The 16,817-nt window shown below is 39.1% G+C and overlaps 1 protein-coding gene across 2 annotated transcripts in view; it reads right to left on the bottom strand.

The window, feature by feature from the left end:
* The window catches only part of cerkl (ceramide kinase-like), a 112,224-nt gene extending 95,678 nt beyond the window's left edge, over positions 1 to 16,546 (bottom strand). For both annotated transcript variants that reach the window (XM_055637866.1, XM_055637865.1), the window contains exon 1: positions 16,267 to 16,546. In XM_055637866.1, the coding sequence (XP_055493841.1) occupies positions 16,267 to 16,483 (217 nt within the window). In that variant the 5' untranslated portion in view covers positions 16,484 to 16,546. The remainder of the gene's footprint in view (positions 1 to 16,266) is intronic.
* Positions 16,547 to 16,817: the final 271 nt, after the last annotated feature.

Genomic DNA, 16,817 nt, shown 5'->3' with positions numbered 1-16,817 from the left:
ATGAGCCTTGCGGTACCCCACTAGTCACTGCCTGCCATTCTGAAAAGGACCCTTTTACTCCTACTCTTTGCTTCCTATCTGCCAGCCAGTTCTCTATCCACATCAATACTGAACCCCCAATACCATGTGTTTTAAGTTTGTATACTAATCTATGTGGGACCTTGTCGAAAGCCTTCTGAAAGTCCAGATATAACACATCCACTGGTTCTTCCTTATCCACTCTACTAGTTACATCCTCGAAAAATTCTATAAGATTCGTCAGACATGATTTACCTTTCATAAATCCATGCTGACTTTGTCCAATGAATTCACTACTTTCCAAATGTGCTGCTATCCCATCTTTAATAACCGATTCTAGCAGTTTCCCCACCACCGAAGTTAGACTAACTGGTCTGTAATTCCCTGTTTTCTCTCTCCCTCCCTTTTTAAAAAGTGGGGTTACATTAGCTACCCTCCAGTCCTCAGGAACTACTCCAGAATCTAAAGAGTTTTGAAAAATTGTCACTAATGCATCCACTATTTATGCGGCTACTTCCTTAAGTACTCTGGGATGCAACTTATCTGGCCCTGGGGATTTATCGGCCTTTAATCCATTCAATTTACCCAACACCACTTCCCGGCTAACCTGGATTTCACTCAGTTCCTCCATCTCATTTAACCCCCGGTCCCTTGCTATTTCCGGCAGATTATTTATGTATTCCTTAGTGAAGACAGAACCAAAGTAGTTATTCAATTGGTCTGCCATGTCCTTTTCCCCCATGATCAATAGGCCTGTTTCTGACTGCAAAGGACCTACATTTCTTTTAACTAATATTTTCCTCTTCACATATCTATAAAAACTTTTGCAGTCAGTTTTTATGTTCCCTGCCAGTTTTCTTTCATAATCTATTTTCCCTTTCCTAATTAAGCCTTTTGTCCTCTGCTGGACTCTGAATTTCTCCCAGTCCTCTGGTAGGCTGCTTGTTCTGGCTAATTTGTACACTTCATCTTTTGTTTTGATACTATCCCTGATTTCCCTTGTTATCCACGGATGCACTGCCTTCCCTGATTTATTATTTTGCCAAACTGGGATGAACACTTGTTGTAGTTCATCCATGCAGTTTTTAAATGCCTTCCATTGCATATCCACCGTCAACCCTTTAAGAATCATTTGCCAGTCTATCTTGGCCAATTCACGTCTCATACCCTCAAAGTCACCTTCCTTTAAGTTCAGGACCCTTGTTTCTGAATTAACAATGTCACCCTCCATCCTAATGAAGAACTCAACCATATCATGGTCACTCTTGCCCAAGGGGCCACGCACAACAAGACTGCTAACTAACCCTTCCTCATTACTCAATACCCAGTCTAGAATAGCCTGCTCTCTCGTTGGTTCCTCTACATGTTGGTTTAGAAAACTATCCCGCATACATTCCAAGAAATCCTCTTCCTCAGCACCCCTGCCAATTTGATTCACCCAATCTATATGTAGATTGAAGTCACCCATTATAATTGTTTTACCTTTGTTGCACGCATTTCTAATTTCCTGTTTGATGCCATCCCCAACTCCACTACTACTGTTAGTGGCCGGTACACAACTCCCACTAGCGTTTTCTGCCCCTTAGTGTTTCGCAGCTCTACGCATATCGATTCCACATCCTCCAAGCTAATGTCCTTCCTTTCTATTGCGTTAATCTCCTCTCTAACCATCAACGCTACCCCACCTCCTTTCCCTTTCTGTCTATCCCTCCTGAATATTGAATATCCCTGGATGTTCAGCTCCCAGCCTTGGTCACCCTGGAGCCATGTCTCCGTGATCCCAACTATATCATATTCATTAATAACTATCTGCACATTCAACTCATCCACCTTATTACGAATGCTCCTTGCATTAAGATACAAAGCCTTCAGGCTTGTCTTTACAACACTCTTACCCCTTATACAATTATGTTGAAAAGTGGCCCTTTTTGATTTTTGCCCTGGAGCCCAGGAAGATGAGGGGGGATCTTATAGAGGTGTACAAAATTATGAGAGGAATAGATTGGGTAGATGCACAGAGTCTCTTGCCCGCAGTTGGGGAATCGAGGACCAGAGGACATAGGTTCAAGGTGAAGGGGAAAAGATTTAATAGGAATCTGAGGGGTAACTTTTTTACACAAAGGAGGTGACAGTGCATGCAGTTATCCTGTCAGTGGTGTTCATCTTTATTGAGAAACGTCTGCCTCCACTTGAGTGTCCCGAACCTCTGCACAATTATGCAGGAAAAAGCTAGCAATACCCAAAAGAAACAATGGGTTTTAGTGGAAAATCGAGGTCAATTACTGTTTCCGCCCAGGAATATGCACTTTGCAAATCTTCATAGTAAGTTGGGTTTTTTTTGTTATTTTTTAAATTTATTTTTATTAGAAGTACAGTAAATTACAGTAATACACATCACATATATATTATTACATTTGTTGTACCACTTCATTTTTCGAGCTTTAAAAAAGGTAGAAATAAGTAAGGAAAGTGAGCAAGAGGCGTGAAGGTGCAGGAAAGTGTTGGGAAAAGAAAGCCCCTTAGAGAAGAAGTTAGAGAAGGAAGTAAACAAAGGAAATGGACCATAGAAAGAAAAGAAAAAAAAAGGAGAAACAATCGCTCTATTATAACACAAAACTCCGCAAAAAAGGATATACCAACCGTGTTTTTCTTGGGGTTTTTTTACCCCCCGTTACCAGATCCTGGTACCATTTATTTTTTTAATTACTATTGCACCTTATGCTTGTAATAGTTCCATAAATGCAGACCACGTCTTTTGGAAGTGGTCTGCTTTGCCTGCTAGGAGAATTCTCATCTCTTCCAGGTGTAATGTTTCGAACATGTTTGAAATGCACATTTTTATTGTTGGTATTGGAGCGTTTTTCCAGAATCCAAAAATTATCCATTCTGCTTTTGGTACAAGGTTTATTTTAATTAATTTTGTGAAGATTTCAAATATTTAATTCCAGAATTTTTGGATTTTTATACAAAAAACAAAAGAGTGCGCTATGGTAGCTTCTTGTGACTGACATTTATCACAAGTTGGTGAGACATTGGGGAAAAGTTTATTTATTTTGGTTTTTGAATAATATAGTATATGTAATGTTTTGAATTGAATTAGAGTATGTCGTACGTTGATCGAGCATTTATGCACATATAGCAAGTGTTTATCCCAGCTCTCTTTTGAAATTTTTATAGCTAGTTCTTGGTCCCAGTCTCTTCTAATACCATCAGTTGTAGGTATTTCTATATTTAAAATAATGTTGTATAAGTATGATATTAGATTTGCTGATTCAGCCTTTGTCTTCATGGCTTCATCCAATAAGTCTGGAGGCATGTTATGATAGTCTTTTGTGTATTTTTTCAGATAGTCATGGATTTGAAGATATTTAAAATATTGATTATTTTTCAAATTATATTTCAGTTGTAATTGTTGAAATGATAATAATTTTCCCGATTCATACAAGTCTCCGAGCGTTTTGATTCCCATTCTTACCAATTGTGTAAATGATTTATCCATAATTGAAGGTTTAAACGACGGATTATTGACTATTGGCATTAAGAGATAGATTTCTTAATTTTAGATTCTGTTTTATTTGTTTCCAAGTTCTAATTGTGCTATGTATCATTGGATTTTTATTGTAATTTTTGTTATTCAGATTCATTGGTGAGAGGAGAGTTGCTCCTGTATTACACGGAGAGCAGTCTTCTCTCCCCATTACAATCCAGTCCACCTGCTGGGCAGAGTTGTCCAGCAGGTGAATCATATTTTTAATATTTACTGCCCAATTATAGTACATAAAGTTAGGGAGCGCTAGACCACCCATCTCTTTTGGTTTACTAAGGTGTGCTCCTTGTATTCTGTGGGATTTATAATCCCATATAAAATTTGTAATGTCTGAGTCTAGTTTTTTGAAAAGATATAACGGTATTGATTGAAATAAATATAGGATTTGTGGTAAAAAGATCATTTTTATAGCATTTATTCGACCTATTAAAGACATCGGGAGCATTTTCCAGAATTTGATTAGATTATTTAGTTTCTTAAGTAAGGGACTATAATTGGCATTAAACATAGCGTGATAGTTTCTAGTAAATTCAATTCCCAAATATTTGAATTTTTCTTTGGCTATTTTAAAGGGGAATTTCAAGAGATGCGTTGAGTCTTTTGGTTTTATCGACATAATTTCATTCCAGTTTATTCTGTATCCTGAGAAAGATCCAAAGTCCTCAATTAGATTTAATATGTTTCGTATACTGATTTGGGGTTTTGTGATATACAGTAGTACATCGTCTGCATATAAAGATATTTTGTTATTTGAATATTTTGTATTATAACCGTAAATATCCGGGTGTGTTCTGATTTCTTCAGCTAAAGGTTCAATTACCAGAGCAAATAACAGCGGTGATAATGAACATCCTTGTCTATTGCCCCTTGATAATTGGAATTTCGTAGATAGTATATTATTAGTTAATAGTCTAGCCGTGGGTTTGTTATATAATAATTTTATCCATGCGATGAAGTTCTCTCCCATTTGAAATTTTTGCAATACTTTAATCATATAATCCCATTCTACTTGATCAAACGCTTTTTCTGCGTCCATTGAAATGATAGATAACTCTTGTTCTTGAGGTTTGTGAGAGTGCATTATGTTAAGCAGACGTCTCAGGTTATTAAAAAATGTCTCTTAGGTATAATCTCTGATCCTCATTTGGAGACTAACCTTTACTCTTAGTCTTCTAGCTAGTGTTTTCGCTAATATTTTTTGATCCGTATTTACAATAGCTCTATATGAGCCTGGGACTCTATATCTTTATCTTTTTAAAGTATTAATGTGATCGCGGATTCTGCTAGTGTTTCAGAGCGGGTCTGTTCTTTAAAAGCGTATGTATACATTTTCTGTAGACGTGGTGTAACTTTGTTGTAAAAACATTTATAAAATTCGTTACTGAATCCATCTGGTCCTGGTGTTTTTCCATTCTTTAGTGTGTCTTCTATCTCCTTAGATGTAATTTGTGCTCCCAGTTCCTCTTGTTCCTTCAGTTCTAGTTTTGGAAGGTTACAATTGTCCAGAAATTCTGAAACTTTTATTATTGTCTATTAGCGTTTTCGATGTGTATAAATCACTTGTAAAATTGAGCAAATCTTTTATTGATATCATTAGGTAGTGTTAATAATCCCCATCTATCTGATTTAATCTTTACCTAGCATGACCTTTTCCCGCAGTGGCGTTAAAGTTTATGGGGTTTATCCCCAAATTCGAAATGTTCTTGTTTTGTAATTTGGAATAGTCTATAACTTTCTCTGACGATAATTTATTTAGCTTAAATTTAAAGATAAAAATTTTTTATGTTTATCCATAGTTGGATCTTTAGCATTATGATATCTAGTTGTCTGATTTGTTGTTCTAATTGTCTTTGTTCATTCTTATTCTTTTTTTTAGAAAAGCTTGATACGAGATAATGTCTCCTCTAATAAATGCTTTGAAGGATTCCCATAGTAAAGTAGGCGATATATCTGGTGTATCGTTCAAAAAATAGGTCCATCTGTTTTTTTAGATGTATACTCCCTTGTGGGTCTTTCAGAATTTACAAGTTAAACCTCCAGAACGATTTGTTCGTAGACATTCCTGATAATTGGAAATTTAGCGGGGAGTTATCTGAAATCGTATTGGTTATATTTTTCATAGCCGTAAGGGATTAGTTTTGTAACTAAAATAATTTATCCATGCGATGAAGTTGTCTCCCTATTTTGTAATTTTAAGAGTTCACTAGTTTTAGAATTCATTTATCATTGTTAATGCCATTTATCTAAGTACGGATCTAAACGCTTTTGAGGCTCCTCCATTGAAATTTTGATAGATAACTCTTGTTCTTGAGGAGTGTGAGAGTGCATTATGTTAAGCAGACGTCTCAGGTTATTAAATAAATGTATCTTAGGTATAAATCCCGTTTGATCCTCATTTATTAATTTACTAACATATTTACTTTAGTCTTCTAGCTAGTGTTTTCGCTAATATTTTTTGATCCGTATTTAACAAAGCAATAGCTCTATATGAGCCTGGTTCTTCTATATCTTTATCTTTTTAAAGTATTAATGTGATTGTTGATTCTGCTAGTGTTTCAGGTAAGATCTGTTCTTTAAAAGCGTATGTATACATTTTCTGTAGACGTGGTGTAACTTTGTCGTAAAAACATTTATAAAATTCATCACTGAATCCGTCTGGTCCTGGTGTTTTTCCATTCTTAAGTGTGTTTATTGTGTCTTCTATTTCCTTAGATGTAATTTGTGCTCCCAGTTCCTCTTGTTCCTTCAGTTCTAGTTTGGAAGGTTACAATTGTCCAGAAATTCTGAAACTTTATTATTGTCTATTAGCGTTTTCGATGTGTATAAATTCTTGTAAAATTGAGCAAATCTTTTATTGATATAATTAGGTAGTGTTAATAATTCCCCTCTATCTGATTTAATCTTTAAAATAGCATGATCCTTTTCCCGTTTTTTCAGTTGGCGTGCAAAATGTTTATGGGGTTTATCCCCAAATTCGAAATGTTCTTGTTTTGTAATTTGGAATAGTCTTATAACTTTCTCTGACGATAATTTATTTAGCTTAAATTTAAATATAAAAATTTTATTTTGTTTATCCATAGTTGGATCTTTAGCATTATCTATATCTAGTTGTCTGATTTGTTCTTCTAATTGTCTTTGTTCATTCTTATTCTTTTTGTTTTGAAAAGCTTGATACGAGATAATGACTCCTCTAATAAATGCTTTGAAGGATTCCCATAGTAAAGTAGGCGATATATCTGGTGTATCGTTCAAAAAATAGGTTCATCTGTTTTTTTAGATGTATACTCCCTTGTGGGTCTTTCAGAATTTGCGAGTTAAACCTCCAGAACGATTTGTTCGTAGACATTCCTTCTAATTTTAAAACGAAATTTAGCGGGGAGTTATCTGAAATCGTATTGGTGTGATATTTAGGGTTCATAGTATAAGGGATTAGTTTTGTATCCACTAGGAAATAATTTATACGTGAGTATGTTTTGTGTGCGATCCTGCTATATTTGTATTTTTTATATATGTATTTAAGAGTTCACTAGTTTTAGATTTCATATTACCTCTTTGTTTTTGCATCGATTTATCTAAGTACGGATCTAAAACACAATTGAGGTCTCCTCCAATTATAACATTTTGGTAGTTAAATTCTGCGATTGTATTCAGGATTTTATTGAAAAATTGAGGATTATCAAAATTTGCACTTTGCAAATCTTCATAGTAAGTTAATCTAGCTTGAAACACCATATGACAAATAATTTGCAGGACCGCTAAAATGGTTTAATATGCTTTACACAAAGTTTTCACAGCTGAATAGCCACACAGTTATAGAAACTACTTTTTTGATGTGCTTGTTTTAAATGAACTTGCCCCAGTGGAGTAGCTTTCCCTTATATTCGTAGTAGTGCTGACTCTTAGAAGCAAGTTTTTTTTTCTACTTTAAAATTCAACATCTGCAGTTATTCTTTGAAAACTGTAATATGAAAATTAAGACACCTGCCCACCTGCACAGCAACTTCCTGGAAGAATTTGTTATGCATGTTCGAATTACGTACCCTAGTTCATCTGACTGTCATAATGTGGAGCACAAAATATATCCAAGGCCAGACTTTCAGCTGAAATCTTTAAAAATAACCAATGAAGATATTAAAAAATCAATGTAAAGCATAAATTTAACACAGCATATTGCTAACCATGCACTCTTTTGTTTCATCCTTTATCTCAGACATATGATATTTTAATTAGCGAAAAACGTTGGTAAAACGAGTGGACAGAAACTAATTTCAGGATGTTATTGAATAATTTGAAGGAATTCAGGGGACCAACTGAGCAATTGCAAAGTATTCAATAATGTATTAAAAAAACTGTAGGTCATAGTATATTACAATATAAGTTATCACAGCTCCATCTACAGGAATAAGCGATAAAGTTTTAAATAAAAGTCCAGCCCAATGACAGAGTAGGTAGAATATACCTGAAAATATTATTTAAAGTAGCTATGCCTGAAAATTAATACGCTGAACAAAAAGATTTGTTATTTTATAGAGGGGTACAAAGTGCAGAAACTGGCAAGCCTTCAGAAGAACAACTTTGATATAAAGTAAAAACAACCAACACCCTACAGGTCGAGCAACATTCTGAGAGGGAAAAACTGATTAGAAGTTTCAGATGGTTTTTCACCTTGACATTTAAGCTTCTTCTGACATCTATTTATATCTCAGATATCCAGAATCCAAATATTCAATCTAAAGAAGGGTTTCAACCCAAAACATTACTTATTCCTTTTCTCCAAAGATGCTGCCTGGCCTGCTGAGTTACTCCAGCATTTTGTGCCTATCTCAATACTCTACTTTTTTTAATCAATGAATTATCAGATTTACTCATGTCCAAGTTTAATAAAAACGCAATGAATTCACTTCCAATGCACTTTAGTTAGTGAATACGTTTCTCGCTTTAAAACTGGATAGAAGATAATTTGGCATTAATTAGTGTGTATCAACCAAACATAAGTTAATGCAAATGGAACAAATAGGGAACAAAACCATAGCCTAAAGTTCTTGCTGTTAATCATTGTGCAAATTCTTTTTCCAAAATTAACAGAACCAATATGGAGCATAATGCATTTGCTCACATGTAACTGGTTTCCAAGTACCCTGTACCTTGGATGAGCTTAACTAACTGAAAACTATAAATGGCACTCATGTAGATAGCTTATAAAATGCTATTAGGCAACAGAATCTGAAATATTGATTTTTGTTCCAAGCAATTTAATCTTTTCCAGTGGAGAATAAAATAACTATTAGCTGCAATTTATGTTATAATAACAATTCTTCTTTAATACCTTGGTTTGTACCACCATACGCCTTTGCTTGAAGGGGAAAGTGGTTAATGAGGTGGAAGAGAAAATGTCTGTTCCTGCTGACAATGATAATGAACCTTTTGAAGGTAAGCTGAAATGTTTCAGTTCCACTGATTTGATAGTAATACGATCTGGCTGCATCTTTGTCCTTCTTAGATTTGCAATCTCCCTAATACAAAGTCCTTTCCAAATGTGATTATCAGTGTTTTTTGTGGGGTCAAGGAAAGAGCGTTCACGTCGCGGCCCTGTTTCCACCAATCTTTCCACCACCACGCACAAGAAGCACAAGAAGCGACAAGACAGACACCATTGTATGCAGATGCCGAGAGGTGTGTTCAGCTCTGGCTGAACAACTTCTAATCCTGTGTGTGGACTCGATAAGAAGAAGAAGTGTTTTTTGTATGATTATTTTTAAAGCTTGTACTTTCCCCTAACACATTTTCAGAATTATTCACACAGAAATAATACTCATTATTCACCACAAGAGTTATCATCAAGGGATAACATAAGGGACCAGGCAAAGTCCACCACTCTCTGCAGTCTCTTGGATTCCTGTGCATTAGAAATGTAGCAGGACGTGTTGCAACCAGTCAGGATACTTTCTACAGTACATCTGGCATACATTCTTATGATTACATCACTATACTGGCCTCAGATCAGGCCATCCAAGATGTAGTCATTTGAAGCAGCTAACTCTCTTCACCGCCGACCTGCCAATGAAAACTGTTATGTGGTCTCCCAAAATCTCCTTTCTAAAGTTGACAATTAATTCCTTGGTTTTATTGATATTGAGCGAGAGGTTGTCGTTGAATCACCATTCAACTACGTGTTTTATCTCTCTCCATTACCACCCGTGATTCGGCCAACCACAGTGGTGTCATCAGTTAATTTATAGTTGGCATTGGGGCTGTGCTTAGTCACCCAGTCTTGGGTGTATTGACAATACAACAGTGGGCTAAGCACACAGCCTTAAGATGCAGTTGTGTTTATGGTCAGTGAGGAGATGTTGTTACAGATCTGCACTGAGTTCTACCAATGAGGAAGTCAAGAATCCAGTTGGAAATGGAGGTGGAGAGGCCCAGGTCTTGGAGCTTGATCATCAGTTTGGAGAGGATGATTGTGTTGACACCAAGTTGTAGTCAATGAACAGTGGTCTGCGTGTGTACTTATTATTAAGATGGTCCGGAGTACAGTGGAGAGCTAGTGAGATAGCATCTGCTGCTGACCTGCTATGACAATAAGCAAATTGAAGTGGATCTAGGTCATTTCTGAGGCAGGGGCTGATCTATTTGAAAATGGCAAGGAAATTTGGCGGCAGCATTGGGAAGAAAACTTGTTTATTCACATCACTCATTTTTTTCCTGCTGAGGCAAACATTGTATATACACTATATAGAAGCTAGAGGGATCTGAACAAATGATCAGAGCCATGAATTGAGAGATATTGCAGCACAAGATGTATAGTGCTAAGAATAGATCTGTATCCTTGCTGTGCACTACAAGGGACATAACTGCAAACCTCAAGGACTCAAGGACTTTAAAAGATTGATTCCTATACATGAGGACCTTCTAAATTACCCAGAGCAGCTTGCCAGTCAACTTGCATGCATTGGCAGTCTGTATACAGCCAGATTTTTACAAAAGTAGATCACCTCCATATCTATATTACTAAAGTCTGATCTTGATCACTTCCTGGTGTGCTGTATATTGATTTTAGAAAAATGCGGCTGTGATTTTTGGCCATCTTACTGCTAGCCCACCAGCCGTGAGTGAGTGAGCTGCCAGCACAACAGGCTTGAGTGAGTGAGCCGCCAGCCCAAGAATCCATTCGGCCCAATATGTCCATACTAGCCCTCTTGAAACCAGTCCTTTCAGCCTACAACACCCATACTAACGCTCCAGAAAGCCCCCCCCCCCCACTCCCGGCCACCAATATTGGAATTGGTGGAGCAGTGGAATATTGCGTTGGGGGACCACTCCTCCCGTGTGATGCTGGGCCCACTTAGTCTAGTATCAAAATATATTTATGATGGAATCTTGCAATTTAATGCAATTAATGAGATATTCTACCCGCGAAAATTAGCGGAGTGGGGAAAATCAGTGGCTTGCCCCTTGGATCAGCAGTTTTCATTCAGAGGAAAGTATGCCTCTTTGCATACAAATATGTTACACGGTGTCATAAGAACACATATTAACTAATTGTCCTCCTGTTACATTTTTCAACCTGGAAGAGCGTTGTGATGAGAAATACAGGACTCGCTATACCTTAGAGATGCAGGATTGCTTGTACCATTATATTTGGCTCCAATTCATTATGCAACAAGGTAGGAGAACAGTTGTCAGCCAACTCGGGCATCCTCATTGCTCCTATGTCACATGAAGCCAATGTATCCCATTATGAAACACTCCCATTCTATACAAGTCTTCATATATAGGATTCAGCCTTGCTTTGCCTTCTCTTTTGAGCCACCTTGGGTCTATGCTCTCAAACTTGTTGCTGCAGAGATTTCTCTGCCTGCTGTGGCAGCTTTAGAGGTAATCCGGCAACATCATTATCTGCTTCCCTGTGACATGACATGTGATGAGAAAGATAATCAGTGACTTCATTGGAGCAGCTGTGTGTTGCAGATTAACCAATGCCGCTTTTGTCTCTTATGGTCGCTGGGACTTATTTTGAAGTGTTATAAATTAGTCAAAAACATTACAAATTCTAAACTTTACAGATGCAAACCATAATCAGTAGAGACATTTCTGTCGTCCAGATTAACTTTGAGTGGTGGCAGAGCCTGGTTCATTGGCTCCCATGCTTTCCTCAGATTTTGACTGTGCTTTTGGATCCATTAAAGAGACTGTGGAGCCATCTAGTCCAGATTTGCAAACTTAACCTTGAATTTGTATACATGGAACATAGAATAGTACATCGCAGGAACAGGCCCTAATATCTGTACCAAACATGATGCTGAGACTAACAGTTATCTGACTGCACAGAGTCCATATCCCTCAATTCCCTGTGTATACACATGCCTATCGTAAAGTCTCTTAAATGCTACTAGCATATCTGCATCCACCACTACCCCTGGCAGGGCATTCCAGGCACTCACCATCCTCTGTGTAAAAAGGCTTGCCCCAAACATCTCCTTTAAACTTTTCCCCTCTTACCTTACCTTAAATCTCTTGACATGTTTCTTCCTTTTAATAAAAGTGAGCAAAAGCTCAAATTTGTCCATAAAGGCCATATACACATTCTCTACAAAAATCAGCAAAACACCAAAAATACCAAGATACAGGGTGAAGAAATAAATTCTCAAAAATGTAAGTTGAAAGAGTCCTAACAGCTGCTGTCCTTTAAACAAATCTTTTCTTATCCCTAAACATACCAACACGTTATCATTTTAAGAGCGACTCAAGTGCATCATGTTTTCCCTGCAAGGATGTTGGCTGCTGCAAAATATTGTGTGCTACTTTTCCCATACTGGCCTTACTGCCCTGTGCCTTCTCCATTGCTAGAATGAGGCCACATGCAAACTGGAGGTACAACACCTCATATTCTGCTTGGGTAGCTTACAACCAATGATATGAACATTGAATTCTCTAAATTTAGGTAACTCCATAAACCTTCCCCTCTACCTTTACCCTCAGAAACCCCCACACCCATCTCCTAGGCTTTGTCCTGCCCCTCCTCTCTTCCAGCTTTCACCCCACCCCCCACTACAATATCTGAATAAGGCTCCCACCCGAAATGTCACCCATCCATGTTCTCCATTGATGCTGCCTGACCCACTGAGTTACTCCGGTACTTTGTGTCTTCTTTTATAAACAAGCATCTGCAGTTCCTTATTTCTTCTGATCTATTCATTCTGAGAATCAATTAGCACTGTCTATTTCATGCAGTTAGATCATATGTGGTCTTACATTAAAGCTTCACCAGGCTGGAACCTAATTTTTAGATATGGGTGATGCTGCTTGTGGCATGCCCTTCTGTGTTTCTCACTGTACCAATTTGATCATCTGGTGGAAGAAGGGACCCAAAACTTAATTCCTTCCAAAAATGTTGTCTGACCCAGTGAATTCCTCCAGCAGGTAGTTTTTTGGTCATCATGCTTGATTATAATGGTAAACTGAGAGATGTGCCACATTATTAGGTTAAAGACTGAGGTAGACAACTACCATTGGGTTTAGATTCACATAAAGCCCAAACCAAGAAAGCATGGCAAGTTTTCTACCATGAAGGACTGATGTGAATGAATAGAGGTTTTACAACAATCTGGTAGCCTTGTTTTCATCACTCTGTTCCATGATCTACTTAGAGCAGGCACCTCAGCATAAATGGTCAAAGAAACACACCAACTCCCACATATCCACATCACCTTCTTAAGTAAACAAAGTTCCACCTGTGGCAAAGGTTAGAGGTCATATATGGCCTCATCTGCTATATTAGAACCAATCATCCTCGAACCCAAAGGACTGCCCAAACAGAAACAGAAGCGATATGCCAGCCCACCGGGTTAGATTACAGCAGCGAATGTTTGTACTACTTCTGATGGTAACGTAGATGCCTAATTTTGAACTGCCAGTTCCGATTAGAGTCTATTCAACGTAAGATAATTAGTGCCAGACAATACAAACGGTGGCCTCAGTGTGAAGATAGTACTTTGGTTCCACAAGGACCACACAGTGGCTACTCGTTCTTCATTATTCATTGGAACGTACAGATAAATATTGTTGTGAATGCTTCAGGCTTGTCTACAGCAGTCACAAGCTGGGCCTCGCCATTGTTCTTGATACCTCTCACTCCTGAATTGCCAGAATGGTGCAGGGAAGTAGGATTTTAGCTGCAAGGTTAAGTCAGGTTATAGTAGGTCAAAGGGAGAATAAACAGAGATGCACAGCAATGTGATAAGTTTAGATAAGACAGATAAAAATTAGATTCATTTAGCCGATGGTACAAGGACTACAGTTGTATAAGATGACGATGAGGCTGAATTTCGAATACTGAGTTCAGTTTTGATCACACTGTTGCAGGAAGGATGTCATTTAGCTGGAAATAGTGCAGAGAAGATTTACGAGGACTCAACACCCTGAGCTATAGAGAAAGGTTGGGCAGGCTAGTACTTTTTTCATGGAGCACAGGAGACCAAGGTGTGATCTTATAGATGAGTATAAAATCATCAGGGGAATAGATCGGGTGAATCTCTTACCCGGGGTAGTGGAATTGAATACCAGAGGCTGTAGGTTTAAGATGAGATGGGCAAGATTGAATAGGAACCCGGGGGTAACATTTTCACTCAGAGGGTGGAGGGTATATGGAGCGAGCTGCCAGAGAAGATAGATGAGCCAGGTAATATACAACATTCACAAGACCCTTGGACAGATACATGGGCAGGATAGGTTGAGATAGGAATTGGCCAAACGAGTGCAAATGGGACTAGCTTAGTATGGACATCTTAGTCAGCATGGGTGATTTAAGGTGCAGGGTCAGTTCCTGTTTTCCATGTGATTCTATGACTATGAGACACAGATTTAAAGTATTGGGGAAAATACACGAAAAGAGCTTTGTTTAATGCAATAAATAGAAATGATCTAGAACTCACTGCCTATGAAAGTAATACAAGCAAGCAGAGATAATCAAAAGACACACAGGTTTGTAGGTTAATTGGTTTCTGTAAATTGTCACTAGTATGCAAGGTAGAATTAGTGTGTGGGTAATCGCTGGTCGGCGCAGACTCTATTCTGCCGAAGGTCTGTTTCAATGCTGTATCTCAAAGCTAAACTATCAATCTTTGCGTAATTAGAATGCGTTGATACAGTATCTCGGATCTTAAATTTGAATAAAGGGAACTGTGATGATATGAATTGACCTGAATAGTGTAATTTAACATATGACAGTAGACAAGCATTGGCTATATATATTTTTGCCATAAATGTTTCTTTAAAGCAAAAATAAAACTGAACATGATCAAACTGTAACGGTTAAGAGCAGTTAAAGAAAGTGCACTAGTAATTCACTTCGCGTTAAAAGGGCATTCCCAGGTATAAGAACACAGATTTCAAAAATAAATCAGCTAAAAACTTGGAAATAATCCATGTAGGGCTAAATTGGGCAATGAGGCTTATTGGGTAGCTCCACAAAGACCAAATATGGACTCTATGAATCAAATAACCCCCCTCCACCCTCCATGCCACAATGCACATTTCTGATTTGTCAAAAAGCAATTTAGACACAAACTTAAGGTAGACACAAAATGCTGGAGTAACTCAGCGGAACAGGCAGCACCTCTACAGGGAAGGATTGGGTGACGTTTCGGGTCAAGACCCTTCTTCACCCTTAAGTCTGAATAAGGGTCTCGAACCAAAACGTCACGCATTCCTTCTCTCCAGAGATGCTGCCTATCCCGCTGAGTTGCTCCAGAATGTTGTGTCTACCATCGATTTAAAATAGTATCTGCAGTTCTTTCCTACACACTTAGACACAAGCTTTATTGGTACATTCATGCTTCAAAATTGCACGTTTGTTTTGGACCGATTAATTGGTCTTTTAAAAGTGTTTTAAATCACAGGAGACCTACTGTTTCTAAAAAGAACAAAGAAAAGTACAGCAGAGGAACAAGCCCTCAGCCCACAATGTCTGTGGCAAACATGTTGCCACAATAAAATAATCTAATCTGTCTGCACATGATCCATCTCCCTCCATTCCCTCATAATCACACCCAAAAGTCTATATGCCACTATGATCTATGCCTTTACAACCACTCCTGACAGTGTGTTACAGCCACCCAAAACTGAGAGGAGGAGGAGGGGAGGGGAGGGGGGGGGACTTGCCGAAACGCCTCCCATTCCTTCTCTCCAGAGATTCTGCCAGACCCGCTGTTACTCCAGCGCCTTGTATCTTTTCTTGTGAAACCAGCATATGCAGATCTTCGATTATTTAAACTTTGCCCTTCTCACCTTAAAGAAATGCCCTCTACCCTACTTATGCCATTAAAACAGACTTTTGTTTTGGTGCCCTATTTTGCACGATCAAAAAGAAAGGCATTTGGCATGAATAGAATAGAGAGTCAGACCTTTTTATGGACTTTCAACACCTGGTTACTTTGCTTGGTGAAACACATCAGCGAAAGTAAGTGCGAGCTGGTTGGTGTCTAGTGTAAAGTGTTGGCCCGCTGCAGCTGTGTGTTGAGGAGTTCGACCACATGTGTAGGGAGGAACTGCAAATGCTGGTTTACACGGAAGGTCGTCACAAAATGCAGGAGTAACTCAGCGGGACAGGCAGCATCTCTGGAGAGAAGGAATGGGAGGCGTTTCGGGTCGAGCCCCTTCGTTAGACCGGTGCCAGTCCGCTGGCCGCCGCCCACACTCACCTGTAGGGCTCTCCGGTTCAATCGCCGTCCATTCCAGCCTGCTGGCAGTCAGCAGCACGTCGCAGCTTCTTTTCTCAATCTGGAATATCCCCCTGCAGATGTGTTGGTGGGGGCCGCCCCGGTCCGGGCTGCAGTCCCGGGACACCTCCTTCCTCGGGACTTCGCCGCTGCACCAGGCGGCCCCGACGGGCGCTGCACGCCGCCGGTCCTCAAACATCTCTCGGGGGTGTAATGGTGGCGGTGGCGGTGCCGGCGTTTGTACCGCGGCCCCGAGTCGACACTGTTTGTGTTGGTGACCGGCTCGGCAACGCTTCCTGCTGCGGCCAGTGCGCGTGCGTGCGCGCGCCGTACCTACCGTACCGCCGACCGACCGTTGGTCGCGAGCGTCCGCCCCCCGTCACTCCCAGGGTGAGTGTCGTTACTCCTGGGGTCCGGTGTGAGTGTCGTTACTCCCACCTCCCGGGGTAAGTGTTGTTACTCCCAGGGTGAGATCCGTTACTCCCGAAGTCCGGGGTGTGATGTTACTCCCGGGGTCAGGGTGAGTGTCGTTA

This window comes from Leucoraja erinacea, chromosome 7 (genome assembly GCF_028641065.1).
Source record: "Leucoraja erinacea ecotype New England chromosome 7, Leri_hhj_1, whole genome shotgun sequence".
NCBI lineage: Eukaryota > Metazoa > Chordata > Chondrichthyes > Rajiformes > Rajidae > Leucoraja > Leucoraja erinaceus.
This window is presented reverse-complemented; position numbering and strand designations above follow the sequence as displayed.